The sequence below is a fragment of the Macaca fascicularis genome, chromosome Y, assembly GCF_037993035.2.
Source record: "Macaca fascicularis isolate 582-1 chromosome Y, T2T-MFA8v1.1".
Taxonomy (NCBI): domain Eukaryota; kingdom Metazoa; phylum Chordata; class Mammalia; order Primates; family Cercopithecidae; genus Macaca; species Macaca fascicularis.
The window spans coordinates 1040450-1059175 of NC_132903.1; the positions used below are offsets into that span (position 1 = coordinate 1040450).

Below are 18726 nucleotides of genomic sequence, written 5' to 3' on the forward strand. Positions count from 1 at the left end.
AGATAGATAGATACATAGATAGATATAGATACATAGATACATACATATATAGATACATAGATACATACATGATAGAGATAGATAGATAGATACATAGATAGATGCATAGATACATACATAGATAGATACCTAGATACATAGATACATACATGATAGAGATAGATAGATAGATAGATAGATAGATAGATAGATAGATAGATGATAACATAGAAAGAGAGATCGACAGATAGACAGATAATAGATGGAATAGAAGATGGACCAATATAATAAGTGATCATTATAGACATGATAGTTGGTTGGTAGGTAATAGGTAGACAGAGGATAGATCAATAGATAGACATATAGATAGATAGATAAAATAAAACTTAGATGATAGATATCATAAATGATTATGATAGACAGGTGATCTATCTATATACATATCTATCTATATATAGAGAGAGAGAGTAGATACAAAGATTGAGAGGCATAGACAGATAATAGATGGAATAGAAGATTAATTGATATAATAAGTGATCATTATAGACATGATGGATGGTAGGTGACAGGTAGATGATAGATCGATAGATAGACATATAGATAGATAAAATAAAATTTAGATGATAGATATAATAAATGATTAGGATAGATAGGTGATCTATATATAGATATCTATCTATATATAGAGAGAGAGTAGATACAAAGAGAGACATAGACAGATAATAGATGCAATAAAAGAATAATTGATATAATAAGTGATCATTATAGATATGATAGATGGTAGGTGATAGGTAGACAGATGATAATAGATAGATAGATAGATAGATAGATAGATAGATAGATAGATAGATAGATACCAGGTGTGGTGGCTCATGCCTGTAATCCCAGCACTTTGGGAGGCCGAGGCAGGCAGATCACGAGGTCAGAAGTTCAAGACCAGCCTGACCAACATGGTGAAACCCCATCTCTACTAAAAATACAAAAACTGGTTCAATCGATTCTCCTGCCTCAGCCTCCTGAGTAGCTGGGATTACAGCCGCCTGCCACCACGCCGGCTAAGTTTTTGTATTTTGATTAGAGATGGGGTTTCACCGTGATGGTCAGGCTGCTCTCAAACTCCTGACCTCAGGTGATCTACCTGCCTCGGCCTCTCAAAGTGCTGGGATGACAAGCACGAGCCACTCCAAGTGGCCAATGTGTGGATTTATTAAATGCCCCTCTTTGGCCTCCCAAAGTGGTGGGATTATAGCTGTGAGCCACCACGCCCAACCCACCATCTAAATTCTGTCTCTGAGCTTTACCTCATACCACTCCCTCTCCTGGCACCCATCCCTGCCCCTGAGAAAAGAGAGGCTAAGGACACCAGGAACCACAGCTGTTTTCAGCTAAGAGGAAACTTCAGGTCAGAAAGTCCCTGCCCAGCCCAAACCCCTCATTCTAAAGAGAGAACTGGGGCTTCCCAGCAAGGAACAAGAAGATGGTGCAGACAAAGCTACATCTGTTCAAGCAGTGACATTCTCTGGGTCATGTTTTCGTCAAGCAAAAGATGTCACCGTCCCCATGTTCACAGACCAGGACAGACACCTTCAGGAAGCCGCTTACAGGTGCTGGGATGAATCTCAGAGCTCGGTCTTGTGAACACATCCCTCAGGGCCACGTTCTGGGCTTAGCACTGGAGGTTAAGGATTCACGGGACCATTGTTTCTGGAAAGGGCAGGGAAGTATAAATAAACAAATGCTCAATGTCATCTGAAGGTGACATAGGAGGGAAACAGAGAACTGAGAACTGGAGGTGGAGGGTTTCCCGTCATGGCCCAAGGCAAAGGGATAGAAGGAATTACACGGTGAGAAAGGAAGCAAGAGGAATGCTAGGGCCTTTTTTTTTTTTTTTTTTTTTTTTTGAGACAGAGTCTAGCTCCGTCGCCCAGGCTGGAGTGCAGTGGTGCTATCTCGGTTCCCTGCAACCTCTGCCTCCCGGGTTCAGGCCATTCTCCCACCTCAGGCTCCTGAGTAGCTGGGACTACAGGCGCCCGCCACCACCCCAGGCTAATTTTTTATATTTTTAGTAGAGACAGGGTTTCACCGTGTTAGCCAGGATGGTAAAAGAACGAGCTCTCACACGAACTCACAGAGTAGAGCTCACTCACTGTCTCATTACCTTAGGGCCTGAACCAAGCTATTTACTAGGGATTCACCCCGTGATCCAAACACCTACCACCAGACCCCACCCCCCAACGTTGGGGATTCCATTTCAACATGAGATTTGGAGGGTACAAACATAAAAACTCTCACCATCTCAATTTCTTTTCGTTTTAGAGGGAATCTCACTCTGTTGCCAGCTTGGGGTGCAGTGGTGCGATCTCGGCTCGTTGCAACCTCCGCCTCCAGGGTTCAAGCAATTCTCCTGCCTCAGCCTCCTGAGTAGCTGGGACGACAGGGATTACAGCTGCACATCCATGGTGGGCTGTGGGACGGTGATGAAAGTAGGGACAGAGATGTTCAGCCAAGGTGGAATCATGGAAACATACTTTGCCCTTCCATCTGAAACAATCAAGCAAAACACAGAAAAATGCAACAGTGTTAGTTTCTTTTTTTTTTTCTTATTTCTGTATTATTATTATTTGATTTTTTTTTTTTTTTTTTTTTTTTTTTTTTTTTGAGATGGAGTCTCAGCCTATTGTCCAGGCTGGAGTGCAGTGGCATGATCTCAGCTCACTACAACCTCTGCCTCCCAGGTTCAAGTGATTCTCCTGCCTCAGCCCCCCAGTAGCTGGGATTACAGGCACGTGCCACCGTACCCAACTAATTTTTGCATTTTTAGTAGAGACGGGGTTTCACCATGTTGGCCAGGCTGGTCTCGAACTCCTGACCTCAGGTGATCCACCCGCCTCAGTCTCCCAAAGTACTGGGATTACAGGTGTGAGCTACCACAAGCGGCCTTATTATTATTATTTGAGACAGAGTTTCACTCTTGTCACCCAGGGTGGAGTGCGGTGGCACAATCTCAGCTCACTGCAACCTCTGTCTCCCGAGTTCAAGTGATTCTCCTGCTTCAGCCTCCCAAGTAGCTGGGATTACAGGCACGCGCCGCCACGCCTGGCTAAGTTTTGTATTTTTTTTTTTTTCGAGACAGAGTCTCGCTCTGTTGTCCAGTCTGGAGTGCGGTGGTGTAATCTCGGCTTACTGCAAGCTCCGCCTCCTGGGTTCACGCCATTCTCCTGCCTCAGCCTCCCGAGTAGCTGGGACTACCAGCGCCCACCACCACGCCCGGCTAATTTTTTGTATTTTTAGTAGAGACGGGGTTTCACCGTGTTAGCCAGGATGGTCTCGATCACCTGACCTGGAGAGCCGCCCGCCTCGGCCTCCCAAAGTGCTGGGATTACAGGCGTGAGCCACCACATCTGGCCTAATTTTTGTATTTTTAGTACAGATGCGGTTTCCCCATGTTGGCCAGGCTGGTCTTGAACTCCTGACCTCGTGATCTGCCCACCTCAGCCTCCCAAAGTGCTGGGATTACAGGCGTGAGCCACTGCGCCCGGCCTGATTTAACCATTTTCACAACACACGGACACTTTTGGAAAGGTTTTGCCTTTGTAAACCAAAAAATATTGTAACTGTCTTTGCAAGAATTCTTAACTGAGAGCCAGGCACGGTGGCTCACACCTAGAATCGCAGCCCTTTGGGAGGCTGAGGCAGGTCTGAGGTCAGGAGTTCGAGACCAGCCTGACCAACATGGCAAACCCCGTCTCTACTAAGAAGACAAAAATTAGCCGGGCGTGATGGCGCATGCCTGTAATCCCAGCTACTCAGGAGGCTGAGGCCAGGCACAGTGGCTCACGCCTGTCATCCCAGCATGTTGGGAGGCCGAGGAGGGTGGATCACCTGAGGTCTGGGGTTCGAGACCAGCCTGACCAACATGGTGAAACCCCGTCTCTACTAAAAATACAAAAATTATCCAGGCATGGTGGTGGGCATCTGTTATCCCAGCTATTCAGGAGGCTGAGGCAGGAGAATCATTTGAACCTGGGAGGCGAGGTTGCGGTGAGCTGAGGTTACACTACTGCACTCCAGCCTGGGCAACAGAGTAAGACTCTGTCTCAAAAATAAATAAATAAATAAATAAAGGCCGGGCACGGTGGCTCATGACTGTCATCCCAGCACTTTGGGAGACCAAGGCGGGTGGATCACCTGAGGTTGGGAGTTCGAGACCAGCCTAACCAACATGGAGAAACCCCGTCTCTACTAACAATACAGAAATTAGCTGGGTGTGGTGGTAGGGGTCTGTAATCCCGTCTATTCAGGAGGCTGGGGCAGGAGAATTGCTTGAAGCCAGGAGGTGGAGGTTGCAGTGAGCTGAGATTACATTACTACTACACTCCAGCCTGGGCAACAGAGCAAGACTCTGCCTCAAAAATTAATTAATTAATAATTAATAAGTATTAATTAATGATAACTAATAATTAATTATTAATTGATGATAATTAATAATCAATTAATGATGATGACAATAATTGAATAATAATGGATGATAATTAATAATTAATAATTAATTAATATATTTGGCGGATAGGTGCTTGGGAAGTGAGGAGTGCTGGTCAGTCAGGTCTGAGATGGAATCACAGTAGGTTATGATGGTATAGGGTTGGAGACCCAGGTTTTATCAAGCAGATGAGGCCTCCAGTTAGCAGGCTTGAGAGGGACTAGATTGTAAATGTGTCTCCTCTCTTTTCTTTTTCTTTTTTTTTTTTTTTGAGACAGAGTCTCACTCCATCGCCCAGGCTGCTGGAGTGCAGTGGCGTGATCTCCGCTCACCACAACCTCCACCTCCCAGGTTCAAGCGATTCTCCTGCCTCAGTCTCCTGAGTAGCTGGGATTACAGGCGTGCGCCACCACACCCAGCCGATTGTAAATATTTCCTATTCAGACTTAAGATCTGTGTTGGGCCAGGCACAGTGGCTCATGCCTGTAATCCCAGCACTTCGGGGGGCCGAGGTGGGTGGATCACCTGAAGTCTGGAGTTCGAGACCCGCCTGGCCAACATGGTGAAACCCTGTCTCTACTAAAAATACAAAAATTAGCAGGGCGTGGTAGACGCCTGTAATCCTAACTACTTGGGAGGCTGAGGCAGGAGAATCGCTTGAATCCGGGAGGCAGAGGTTGCGGTGGGTTGACATCACGCCACTGCACTCCAGCCTGGGTGACAGAGCGAGACTCCACCTCAAAAATTAAAATAAAATAAAATAAAATTATAATAAAATAAAATAAATAGACTGGGCGCAGTGGCTCACGCCTGTAATCCCAGCACTGTGGGAGCCCGAGGCGGGTGGATCACGAGGTCAGCAGATTGAGACCAGCCTGGCCAACACGGTGAAACCCCGTCTCTACTAAAAATACAAAAACTTAGCCGGGCGTGGTGGCGGGGACCTGTCGTCCCAGCTACTCAGGAGTCTGAGGCAGGAGAATGGCGTGAACCCGGGAGGCGGAGCTTGCAGTGAGCTGAGATCACGTCACTGCACTCCAGCCCGGGCCACAGAGCGAGACTCCGTCTCAATAAATAAATAAATAAATAAATAAATAAATAAATAAATAAAAAGAGGACTCTCATTTTCCTTCTGTAAGGAAATTCGCTCACCTCCCTTGTTCGACTGAAGATCCTAAGATTTCCATTCCAGAGAGGAAGAGGAATTCCATTTCTTTCTTCTGCCTCACACTCAGAAGCAGGGAGTTCAGCTCAGAGACACCAAGAAGAATCTAGAAAGACAGGCCTGGCTGGGTTTCCTCACTCATCCATTAGCCTTAGATCGGACCCTTTTCTGCCAGTTCTGTTTCTACACAGCCGTCTAGACTGTGCTAAACCTAAGCTTGAAAATGAACAGTGTCACGCCTGACACAGTGGCCCACGCCTGTCATTTTAGCACTTTGGGAGGCCGAGGCAGACAGATCGCTGGGGCCCAGGGGTTCGAGACCAGCCTGGGCAATGTAGCGAGAGCTCGTGTGTACAAATAAGTATTTTTAAAAACTGCCTGGGTGCGGTGGCTCACGCCTGTCATCCCAACACTTTGGGAGGCCGAGGCAAGTAGATCACCTGAGGTCAGGAGTTTAACACCAGCCTGGCCAACATGATGAAACTATGTCTACTACAAATTACAAAAATTGTCAGGCACTGTGGCTCACGCCTGTAATCCCAGCACTTTGGAAGACTGAGGTGGGAGGATCACCTGAGGTCAGGAGTTCAAGACCAGCCTGGCCAACATGGTGAGACTTCCGTTTCTAATCAAAATACAAAAATGAGCCGGTAGTGGTGGCGGGCGCCTGTAATCTCAACTGCTCAGGAGGCTGAGGCAGGAGAATCAGTTGAACCCGGAGGCGGAGGTTGCAGTGAGCCGAGATCATGCCACTGCCCTCCAGCCTGGGCGACAGAGTGAGAGCCTGTCTCAAAACAAACAAACAAACCAAAAAAAAAGAGAAAAGAAGAGAAAAAACAGAGATTTACAGCACCTTCACAGGCTCCTGTTATCACTAATGTAAACCACAAATAAAAATCTAATGCCTACTCAAACATCTGAATGGATCCGTTCCCTCAGCTAAGGATCTTCCACACTTATCCTGAAATAGTCTGGTTCAGGCCGTCATAGAGAGCGGGGCCGGACATGCCTCATTACAGCCTCCTGCCTTTAGAATTCAGGCACAGCTGACCAGCATTCACAGGAAAGCCAAGATCGTAAGATTGACGAAACAGGACGGGCGCGGTGGCTCACGCCTGTCATCCCAGAACTTCGGGAGGCGGAGGCGGGCGGATCACCTGAGGTCCGGAGTTTCAGACCAGCCTGGCCAACAGGGTGAAATCCCATCTCTACTAAAAATACCAAAAAAATAAAAAATAAAAAATAAAAAATAAATTATTTGAGTGTGATGGTGCATGCCTGTAATCCCAGCTACTCGGGAGGCTGAGGCAGGAGAACTGCTCGAACCCGGGAGGCGAAGGTTGCAGTGAACCGAGATCGCGCCATTGCAACCCAGCCTGGGCGTTGCAGTGATACTATCTCAATTAAAAAAAAAAAAAAAAAAAAAAACCAGAGATCATAAGGAAAAAAAAAAGAAAGAAAAAAAACAGAGATCATAAGATTGACAAAACAGGTGAAGCATGGTGGCTCACACCTGTAATCCGAGCACTTTGGGAGTCCAAGGCAGACAGTTCGCCTAAGGTCGGGAATTTGAGGTCTCTCGGCCAGAGACCAGCCTGGCCAGCATGGTGAAACCCCATCTCTACTAAAAATACACATATGAGCCAGGTGTGGTGGGTGGGCACCTGTAATCCCAACTACTCAGGAGGATGAGGCAGGAGAATTGCTTGAACCCCAGAGGCGGAGGTTGCAGTGAGCTCAGACCTCACCACTGCAATCCAGTCTGGGCGACAGAGTGAGACTCTGTCTCAAAAAAAAAAAACAAAAAAAAACAAAAAAAAACGAAACAGGCCTCTGGGTAGCAGCCTTCAGAGAGAATAGATTGCCAATGGTTTTGGCTCAAGTTAAGGTCATTGTTCATTTTAATGCTGAAGGGGTAGGCGGGTGCGGTGGCTCACGCCTGTAATCCCAGCACTTTGGGAGGCCGAGGCGGGCGGATCACGAGGTCAGGATATCGAGACCAGCCTGGCTAACACAGTGAAACCCCGTCTCTACTGAAAATACAAAAAAACTAGCCGGGTGTGGTGGCGGGCGCCTGTAGTCCCAGCTACTCAGGAGGCTGAGGCAGGAGAATGGCGTGAACCCGGGAGGTGGAGCTTGCCATGCCACTGCACTCCAGCCCGGGCGACAGGGCAAGACTCCGTCTCAAAAAAAAAAAAAAAAAAAAAAAAAAGAGAATGGTGTGAACCCGTGAGGAGGTTGCGGTGAGCCAAGATTGCACCACTGCACTCCAGTCTGGGTGACAGAGCTAGACTCCGTCTCTAAAATACAAAATAAAATAAAATAAAATAAAATAAAATAAAATAAAATAAAATAAGATAAAATAAAATAAAATAAAATAAAAAATAAAATAAAATAAAACTGCTGAAGGGGTATCATGAGGCTTGTCCGACCTTCTCTTCCATCATAGTCTCCACCAGTTTTTCATGTTGTCGATGAAAAGAGTCAAACTCTGTGAAATATTTGAAGACATTTATTCTAAGCCAAATATGAGTGACCATGGCCCGTGACACAGCCCTGAGGAGATCCTGAGAACGTGTGTCCAAGGTCGTCGGGGCACAAACTAGTTTTATACATTTTAGGGAGGCATGAGACATCAATCAAATACATTTAAGAAATGCATTGGTTTGGGCCGGGCACGGTGGCTCACGCCTGTCATCTCAGCACTTTGGGAGGCCGAGGCAAACGGATCACCTGAAGTCAGGAGTTCGAGACCAGCCTGGTCAACATGGAGAAACCCCGTCTCTACTAAAAATACAAAATTAGTTAGGCGTGGTGGCGGGCACCTGTAATCCCAGCCACTCGGGAGGCTGAGGCAGGAGAATGGCTTGAACCCGGGAGGTGGAGGTTGCAGTGAGCTGAGATTGCACCACTGCACTCCAGCCTGGGTGACAGAGCGAAACTTCATCTCAAAAAAAGAAAGAAGAAAAAAAACCCATCTGATAAGAATTTAAGGTTTGTAGGGCATGACTCCCCAGACCTCTTAGATAGGAATTTTGGGGAAGATAAAAAAAAAAAAAAAAATCAGAGCTTCATACTCAATGTTAACTCCAAAATGCCCTTGGCAGAGAGGAGGGGTGCAATTCGATGGTTGTGGGGGCTTAGAATTTTATTTTTGTTTAACGATAGCTGGCCGGGCACGGTGGCCCATGTCTGTCATCCCAGCACTTTGGGAGGCCGAGGCAGGTGGATCACCTGAGGTCAGGAGTTCGAGACCATCCTGGCCAACATGGCGAAACCCAGTCTCTGCTAAAAATACAAAAATTAGCCGGGTGTGGTGGTGGACGCCTGTAGTCCCAGCTACTCAGCTACTGAGGCAGGAGAATCGCTCGAACCCGGGAGGCGGAGGTTGCAGTGAGCCGAGATGGCGCCACCGCACTCCAGCCTGGGCGACGGAGCGAGACTCCGTCTCAAAACACAAAAAAACAAAAGTAGCTAGTAAGTAGCCCCTGAAAAGGACCTCAGTTTGGGAGGTTTTGGTCCAAACCTGGGAGAAAAATAAGACCTGGGGAATTCTTTCTGTGGGCAGAAGAACATGCAGCGTGGGAAACCCAGTCTCATTTTCTTGGAAAGCCTGGTTGTCATCTGTTCTCAGAAGCTTCTTCTCAGCCACTAACCTTTAGGATAAGCTGCCAGACAAGGGACGTTTGAAATCCTGCAACTCACAGCTTCTGGGTAATCCTCGGTCCTACAGAGCTAGAAACCAACCCCTCTGGGCCATGGGATTTTGGTTGTGGAAGTTCTGTGGGCTCCAGAAGAATGAGGGTTTTTTGGTTTTGGTTTCTGTCTTTGTGTTTTTTGAGACAGAGTCTCGCTCTGTCGCCCAGGCTGGAGTGCAGTGGCGCGATCCCGGCTCACTGTAACCTCCACCTCCTGGGTTCAAGGGATTCTCCTGCCTCAGCCTCCCGAGTAGCTGGGACTACAGGCGCCGCCACCTCTCCCGGCCAGTTTTTTGTAATTTTTAGTAGAGACGGGGTTTCACCATGTTAGCCAGGATGGTCTCGATCTCCTGACCTCGTGATCCACCCGTCTCGGCCTCCCAAAGTGCTGGGATTACAGGCTTGAGCCACCGCGCCCGGCCGAGACGGGGTTTCTCTATGTGGGTCAGGCTGGTCTCAAACTCCTGACCTCAGGTGACCCACTCACCTCAGCCTCCCAAAGTACTGGGATAACTTGTCTACATCAATGTCAACAAAAATGTATGAGCCATTGACAAGAAGATCCACCATGGGGCCAGTTGCAGCAGCCTGGGTGAAACATCTTGTTAAGTTTTTGGGAAGATAAACTTCTCTACATCAATGTCAACCAGAAGATATGAGCCTTTGACAAAAAGATCCAACAGCCTGGGTGAAACATCTGGTTGAATTCTCGGGAAGATAAACTTCTCTACATCCATGTCAGCAACAAGGTACAAGTCATTGACAAGTCATTGTCAAGGTACAAGTCATTGACAAGAAGATCCACCATAGTGCCCAGTTCCAGTAACCTTGGTGAACCATCTGGTTGAGCTTTGGGGAACAGAAACTTCTCTACATCAATGTCAACAAAAAGATACGAGCCATTGACAGTAAGATCCACCATGGTGCCAGTTCCAGCAGCCTTAGTGAGCCATCTTGTGAAGTTTTTGGGAAGATAGACTTCTCTACATCAATGTCAAAAGGAAGATAATAGCCATTGACATCCACCATGGTGCCAGTTCCAGCAGCCTGTGTGAAACATCTTAAGTTTTGGGGAAGATAAAGTTGCCTGCATCAATGCCAACAAGAACGTATGAGCCATTGACAAGAAGATCCACCATGGTACCAGTTCCAGCAGCCTTAGTGAGCCATCTTGTGAAGTTTTGGGGAAGATAAACTTCTCTACATCAATGTCAAAAGGAAGATAATAGCCATTGACATCCACCATGGTGCCAGTTCCAGCAACCTGCGTGATACATCTTAAGTTTTTGGGAAGAGAAACTTCTCTACATCCATGTCAGCAACAAGGTACAAGTCATTGACAAGTCATTGTCAAGGTACAAGTCATTGACAAGACGATCCACCATAGTGCCCAGTTCCAGCAGCCTTGGTGAACCATCTGGTTGAGCTTTGGGGAAGAGAAACTTCTCTACATCAATGTCAACAGGAAGATACGAGCCATTGACAGTAAGATCCACCATGGTGCCAGTTCCAGCAGCCTTAGTGAGCCATCTTGTGAAGTTTTTGAGAAGATAGACTTCTCTACATCAATGTCAAAAGGAAGATAATAGCCATTGACAGTAAGATCCACCATGGTGCCAGTTCCAGCAGCCTTAGTGAGCCATCTTGTGAAGTTTTTGGGGAGCTAGACTTCTCTACATCAATGTCAAAAGGAAGATAATAGCCATTGACATCCACCATGGTGCCAGTTCCAGCAACCTGCGTGATACATCTTAAGTTTTTGGGAAGAGAAACTTCTCTACATCCATGTCAGCAACAAGGTACAAGTCATTGACAAGTCATTGTCAAGGTACAAGTCATTGACAAGACGATACACCATAGTGCCCAGTTCCAGCAGCCTTGGTGAACCATCTGGTTGAGCTTTGGGGAAGAGAAACTTCTCTACATCAATGTCAACAGGAAGATACGAGCCATTGACAGTAAGATCCACCATGGTGCCAGTTCCAGCAGCCTTAGTGAGCCATCTTGTGAAGTTTTTGAGAAGATAGACTTCTCTACATCAATGTCAAAAGGAAGATAATAGCCATTGACATCCACCATGGTGCCAGTTCCAGCAGCCTGTGTGAAACATCTTAAGTTTTGGGGAAGATAAAGTTGCCTGCATCAATGCCAACAAGAACGTATGAGCCATTGACAAGAACATCCACCATGGTACCAGTTCCAGCAGCCTTAGTGAGCCATCTTGTGAAGTTTTTGGGAAGATAGACTTCTCTACATCAATGTCAAAAGGAAGATAATAGCCATTGACAGTAAGATCCACCATGGTGCCAGTTCCAGCAGCCTGCGTGATACATTTTAAGTTTTTGGGAAGAGAAACTTCTCTACATCCATGTCAGCAACAAGGTACAAGTCATTGACAAGTCATTGTCAAGGTACAAGTCATTGACAAGACGATCCACCATAGTGCCCAGTTCCAGCAGCCTTGGTGAACCATCTGGTTGAGCTTTGGGGAACAGAAACTTCTCTACATCAATGTCAACAGAAAGATACGAGCCATTGACAGTAAGATCCACCATGGTGCCAGTTCCAGCAGCCTTAGTGAGCCATCTTGTGAAGTTTTGGGGAAGATAAACTTCTCTACATCAATGTCAAAAGGAAGATAATAGCCATTGACAGTAAGATCCACCATGGTGCCAGTTCCAGCAACCTGCGTGAAACATCTTAAGTTTTGGGGAAGATAAACTTGCCTGCATCAATGCCAACAAGAGCGTATGAGCCATTGACAAGAAGATCCACCATGATACCAGTTCCAACAGCCTGGGTGAAACATCTGGTTGAATTCTTGGGAAGATAAACTTCTCTACATCCATGTCAGCAACAAGGTACAAGTCATTGACGAGAAGATCCACCATGATGCCCAGTTCTAGCAGCCTTGGTGAACCATCTTGTTGAGCTTTGGGGAAGATAAACTTCTCTACATCAATGTCAACAGGAAGATATGAGCCATTGACAGTAAGATCCACCATGATACCAGTTCCAGCAGCCTGGGTGAACCATCTTGTTGAGCTTTGGGGAAGATAAACTTCTCTACATCAATGTCAACAGGAAGATAGGAGCCATTGACAAGGAGGTCCATCATGGTGCCAGTTCCAGCAGCCTTGGTGAGTCATCAGATTGAGCTCTTGGGAAGATAATCTTCTCTTCATCGATTCTGGAGAGAAGCAGTGTGGTATGGTTTGGATACGGTTTGTTTGGTCCTGTCAAGTTTCATGTCGAAATTTGACCCCCTACTGGGGTACATGGGGCCTGGTGGGAGGTGTTTAAACCCATGTGGGCGAATTCCTTATGAATGGCTTGGTCCTGCCCCCGTAGTAATGAATGAGTTCTCATTCTCAGTTTCCAGGAGGACTGGTTGTTGAAAAGAACCTGGCACCTCCACCCTTCTCTCTTGCTTCCTTTCTGCCCGTGTGGTCTCCACACACAATGTCTTCCCTTCACCTTCCGTCATGACTGGGAGCAGCCTGACGCCCTCACGACCAGCAGATCCAAACATCATGCTTCCCGGACCACCTGGAGAACCACCATGAGCCGAATAAATGACCTCTCGTTTTTGTTGTTGTTGTTGTTTTTTTTTTTTTTTTTGAGACGCAGTCTGGCTCTGTCGCCAGGCTGGAGCGCAGGGGCGCGATCTCAGTTCACTGCAACCTCCGCCTCCCAGATTCAAGGGATTCTCCTGCCTCAGCTTCCCAAGTAGCTGGGATTACAGGTGCACAGGCCACCACGCCCAGGTAATTTTTATATTTTTAGTAGAGATGGGGTTTCACCACGTTGGCCAGGATGGTGTCGATCTCTTGATCTCGTGATCCACCTGCCTCGCCCTCCCAACGTTCTGGGATGACAGGCCTGAGCCACCGCACCCGGTCAATGATCTCTTGTTTATCAATTACCCAACCTCAACATGAATGGACTAAGACACAGCTCCTACAAGAACAGGGAGGCTAAGACAGTAGAGGTGCAGCCTGTGCAACCGTCTTTCACCTTGGCTGATGTTGCTATTCCAGGTGTCATTTTCCACTGCATTTGCGAGAAGCCCTATGCTTTGTTTAGGCGCCAACTGTTTGTAACGTAACACATCTCTAACCTGCTTCGTTCTTTTTTTTTTTTTGAGACGGAGTTTTGCTCTTGTTGGCCAGGCTGGAGTGAAATGGCACCATCTCGGCTGACTGCAACCTCCGTCTCCCGGGTTCAAGGGATTCTCCTGCCTCAGCCTCCTGAGTAGCTGGGATTACAGGCACCCGCCACCACGCCCGGCTAATTTTTGTTTTTTGTTTTTTTTTTTTAGTGAACCACCGCCCCTGGCCTGCTTGGTTTTTCTTATGACTTTGTAGACAGCACAGAAGGCATCTGAGTTTGTGTGTGTGCAAGTGTGTGTGCAGGTGTGTGCGCGCCAATATGCTTGTTTGTGCAGAGGTGTGTGCAGATGTGTGTGTAGTTGTGTGTTCGCACATGTGCACTGCGTGCAGGTGTGTGAGGATGTGTGTGTGCAGGTCTGTGTGTGCAGACATGCATGTGTATGCAGGTGTGTGCGTGGACACGTGCATGCAGGTGTGTGTTTGCAGATGTGTGTGCAGATGTACGTGTGTAGTTGTGTGTATGCACATGTGCACTGTGCGCAGGCGTTTGTGTACAGATGTATGTGCAGGTATGTGTGTGCAGATGTGCTTGTGTACAAATGTGTGTGTTGTGTGTACGTCCATGTGCACTGTGTGCAGGTGCGTGGGGATGTGTGTGTGCAGGTCTCTATGCAGATGTGCTTGTGTGCAGATGTGCATGTGTAGACAAGTGTGTGTGCAGGTGTGTGCCATTGTGCCTGTTTGTGCAGACGTGTGTGCAGGTGTGTGTGCGTACAGATGTGTGTGTGTAGCTGTGTGCTAATGTGTTTGTGCAGATGTGTAGATGTGTGTGTAGCTGTGTGTACCTGCTGTGCACTGTGTGCAGGTGTGTAGGGATGTGTGTGTGCAGACATGCATGTGTGTGCAGGTGTGTGTGTAGCTATGTGTATGCACATGTGCACTGTGTGCAACTGTGTGGGGATGTGTGTGTGCACGTCTATGCAAACATGCATGTACATGCAGGATTGTGTGCAGATGTGTGTGCAGATGTGTATGCAGACATGCATGTGTGTGCAGGTGTGTGTGATGTGTATGTGTGTTGCTGTGTGTATGCACATGTGCACTGTGTGCAGGTGTGTGGGGATGTGTGTGTGCACGTCTGTGTGCAGACCTGCATGTGCATATGTGTGTGAGGGTGTGTGGGATGTGTGTGCGTGCACATCTGTGTGTGCAGATGTGTGTGCAGACATGCATGTGTGTGCAGGTGTGTGTGTAACTGTGTGTACGCACATGTGCACTGCATGCAGGTGTGTGGGGATGTGTGTGTGCACGTCTGTGTGCAGACCTGCATGTGCATGCAGGTGTGTGTGCAGATGTGTGTGAGGGTGTGTAGGGATGTGTGTGTGCACGTCTGTGTGTGCAGATGTGTGTGCAGACATGCATGTGTGTGCAGGTGTGTGTGCAGGTGTGTGTGTAACTGTGTGTACGCACATGTGCACTGCATGCAGGTGTGTGGGGATGTGTGTGTGCACGTCTGTGTGTGCAGATGTGTGTGTGTCTGTGTGCACAGATGTGTGTGCAGACATGCATGTGTGTGCAGTTGTGTGTGTGCAGGAGTGTGTCTGTGCACGCAGATGTGTGTGGGACTCACACCTGAGCTGTTCGACGGGGCCACTCTTTGGAGACGAGGTCAGGAGCCAATGAACTCACGGAGTAATTGCAAGTTTCCCAATCCTATGAATGAGGAAGCGGAGGAGGGAGGGGCAGGGAGGGCATGAGGAGACACGGAACAGCTCTGAAGGGAGCTACCCAGACGCGGGAGTGTCCGAGAGAAAAACAAGTGAAAGGAAAGGAAGCGGATGCCGGGGGGTAAGCCGAGTTCTCTCATTCTGTGGTCTTTGAACATGTCGAGTCACCAGGGTGTTTCTCCTGTGTCTGTCGATCTGAAAGAAAGAGACGGAGCCACAACCTAAGATTTCAAAGGTTGACTCGAGCCAAACGGGGGACAGGGGCCCGGAAAACCGAGAGACCCAAGGACACTCGGGATCTGAGTTGTATTCTGCCTTTATTATAAGCAGGTTTTTAAAGGCCAAAAAAAAAAAAAAAAAAAAAAGAGGGAGGTGGTGTTGGGGGACAGGGAGGAAGTTTCTGTGAAACTGTGTGCTGGGAATTCTTGTTGGTTTACAGAAAAAAAAACAATTGATTAATGACTGGCTATACATTGCTAAGCTCCAGGGAGTCAGGGTGTAGTGAGTACGGAATTATTACATTCATTGATAGCTATTTGTGGCATCCGGAAGCCGTCTCAAGAGATAAACATGGCCAGGCACAGTGGCTCACGCCTGTCATCCCAGCACTTTGGGAGGCTGAGGCGGGTGGATCACCTGAGGTCAGGAGTTCGACACCAGCCTGGCCAACATGGTGAAACCCCATCTCTACTAAAAATACAAAATTAGCCGGGCGTGGTGGTGGGCACCTGTCATCCCAGCTACTCGGGAGGCTGAGGCGGGAGAATCATTTGAACCCAGGAGGCAGATCTTGCAGTGAGCTGAGATTGCACCACTGCACTCCAGCCTGGGCGACAAGAGCGAGACTCTGTCTCGAAAAAAAAAAAAGAGAGAGAGATGAAAAGAGATTAACATAGAGCTGAAAGCGGGAGGGGAGTGTGATGGTGTTACTGGTTACTAGAATGGGGTCCTGATCCAGACTCCAAGAGACGGTTCTTTGATCTTGCACCAGAAACAATTTGAGGCAGGTTCACATTGCAAAGTGAAAGCAAAGCTTATAAAGATAGTAAAGGGGGGCCGGGTGTGGTGGCTCACGCCTGTCATCCCAGCACTTTGGGAGGCTGAGGCGGGCAGATCATCCGAACTCAGGAGTTCGAGACCAGCCTGGCCAACACGGCGAAACCACATCTTTATTAAAAATACAAAAAATTAGCCCGGCGTGGCAGTGGGTGCCTGTAATTCCAGCTACTCGGGAGGCTGAGGCAGGAGAATCGCTTGAACCCGGGAGGCGGAGGTTGCAGTGAGCCGAGATCGTGCCACTGCACTCCAGCCTGGGCGACAAGAGCAAAACTCCGTCTCAAAAAAAAAAAGATAACTAAAGAAAAAAATCACAGGGAGATATGCTCCGCTACAAGGGTTTCTGATAAAGGGTTCATCTTTGTCATGTCTATCTTTTGCAATAACCAATATTATCTTTTTTTTTTTTTTTTTTTTTGAGGCCGTCTGGCTCTGTCACCCAGGCTGGAGGGCAGTGGTGCAATCACAGCTCACTGCTGTCTCGAATTCCTGGGCTCAAGCGATCCTCCCATCTCCGCCTCCCGAATAGCTGGGACAAAGGCAATGCCACCATTCCTGACAGATATTTGTATTTTTGTAGGGACGAGGGTTTCACTGTGTTTCCCAGGCTGGTCTTGAACTCCTAGACTCAATCCGTCCTCCTGCCTCAGCCTCCTAAAGGGGTGGGATGACTGGCGTGGGCCACCGCGCCTGGCCCAATATCATTATCGTTTTTAAAGCGAAACGTATTCTTAAACTAGGAAGGCTTTTGTTCTGAAGATATCAAGACATCAGGAATTTCCTGTGTCTGTTCAGTCCTGGGTCTATTTAGTAAACAGTACTCATCTATTCACATGTCTTGTGTTGGGGAATGGCTGACCTCCGGGGAATGCCGCCCAGCCTGTCCCAGCCGCCTTTTTCCCAGCCCCCATTCAAGATGAAATCCTTCTAAGCCGGTAGGATGTGATCCCAGCACTCTGGGAGGCCGAGGCGGGCGGATCACCTGAGGTCGGGAGTTCGAGACCAGCCTGGCCAATATGGTGAAACCCCGTCTCTACTAAAAATACCCAAAATTACCTGGGTGTGGTGGCAGGTGCCTGTAATCCCAGCTACTCGGGAGGTTGAGGCTGGAGAATCACTTGAACCCGGGAGGCGGAGGTTGCAGTGAGCCGAGATTGCGCCACTGCACTCCAGCCTGGGCGACAGAGCGAGACTCCATCTCAAAATAAATAAATAAATAAACATTTGAGGCTAGGCATGGTGGCCCACGCCTGTAATCCCAAAATTGTGGAAGGCTGAGGTAAGAGGATTGCTTGAGACCAGGAATTCCAGACCAGCCTGGGCAACATAGTAAGATCCCCCACCCCGCGTGTATAAAAAGATTAAATTATTACACATTTTAAAAAGACAGAAATGAAGCATCTTAGATACCACCGAGATTGGGGTGGTAAGAATCTGGATTTGGACAGCTTGTTGGGTGTTTTATAGGTGTGCTGGGATTATAGGCGTGAGCCACTGTGCCCGGCTTCTTCTTCTCTGTCTTTTCTTTTCTTTATTTCTTTCCTTTTTTTTTTTTTTTTTTTTTCTGTGAGATGGAGTCTCACTCTGTCGCCCAGACTGGAGTGCAGTGGCGCAATGTCACCTGACCACAGTCTCTGCCTCCCAGGGTCAAGCAATTCTCCTGCCTCAGCCTCCCGAGTAGCTGAGATTACAGGCGCCCACCACTACTGCCTGGCTAATTTTTGTATTTTTAGTAGAGACGACATTTCACCATGTTGGCCAGGCTGGTCTTGAACTCCTGACCTCAGGTGATCCACCTGCCTCGGCCTCCCAATGTGGTGGGATTACAGGCGTGAGCCACCGCACCTAGTCAGATTTACACATTTATATAATGTATATACACAAGATTCTTCAGAATGACGACTCCATCCCACAATGAGGTTCAGAAGCTTGTACACCACCACGTTGAGGCTACAGAAAGGATAGAGGATTGGATCCTGGTTAAAAAAAAGAAAAAAAGAAAAAAAAAGTTATAGGGTTGGGGGGAAAGAAGAATTTCTACTGAGGACTGAACTCTGATTTTTTTTGTTTGTTCTTTTTTTTCTTTCTTGAGATGGAGTCTCACTCTGTCGCCCAGGCTGGAGTGCAGTGGCGCAATCTCGGCTCACTGCAACCTACACTTCCTGGGTTCAAGTGACTCTCGTGCCTCAGCCTCCTGAGTAGCTGGGACTACAGGCACCTGCCACCACGCCGCACTCATTTTGTTTGTATTTTTAGTAGAGATGGGCTTTCGCCATGTTGGCCGGACTGGTCTCGAACTCCTGACCTCGTGATCCACCTGCCTCGGCCTCCCAAAGTGCTGGGATTATAGGCGTGAGCCACTGTGCCCGGCTTCTTCTTCTCTGTCTTTTCTTTATTTCTTTCCTTTTTTTTTTTTTTTTCTGTGAGATGGAGTCTCACTCTGTCGCCCAGACTGGAGTGCAGTGGCGCAATGTCACCTGACCACAGTCTCTGCCTCCCAGGGTCAAGC

The 18726-nt window shown here is 47.8% G+C and overlaps 1 protein-coding gene across 6 annotated transcripts in view; it reads left to right on the forward strand.

The window, feature by feature from the left end:
• Window positions 1–15224: 15224 nt before the first annotated feature.
• LOC102139775 (granulocyte-macrophage colony-stimulating factor receptor subunit alpha) overlaps window positions 15225–18726 on the forward strand; it is a 43600-nt gene continuing 40098 nt past the window's right edge. For all 6 annotated transcript variants that reach the window (XM_074030372.1, XM_074030371.1, XM_074030375.1 and 3 more), the window contains exon 1: window positions 15225–15282. In XM_074030372.1, coding sequence (XP_073886473.1) covers window positions 15273–15282 — 10 coding nt within the window. In that variant the 5' untranslated portion in view covers window positions 15225–15272. The remainder of the gene's footprint in view (window positions 15283–18726) is intronic.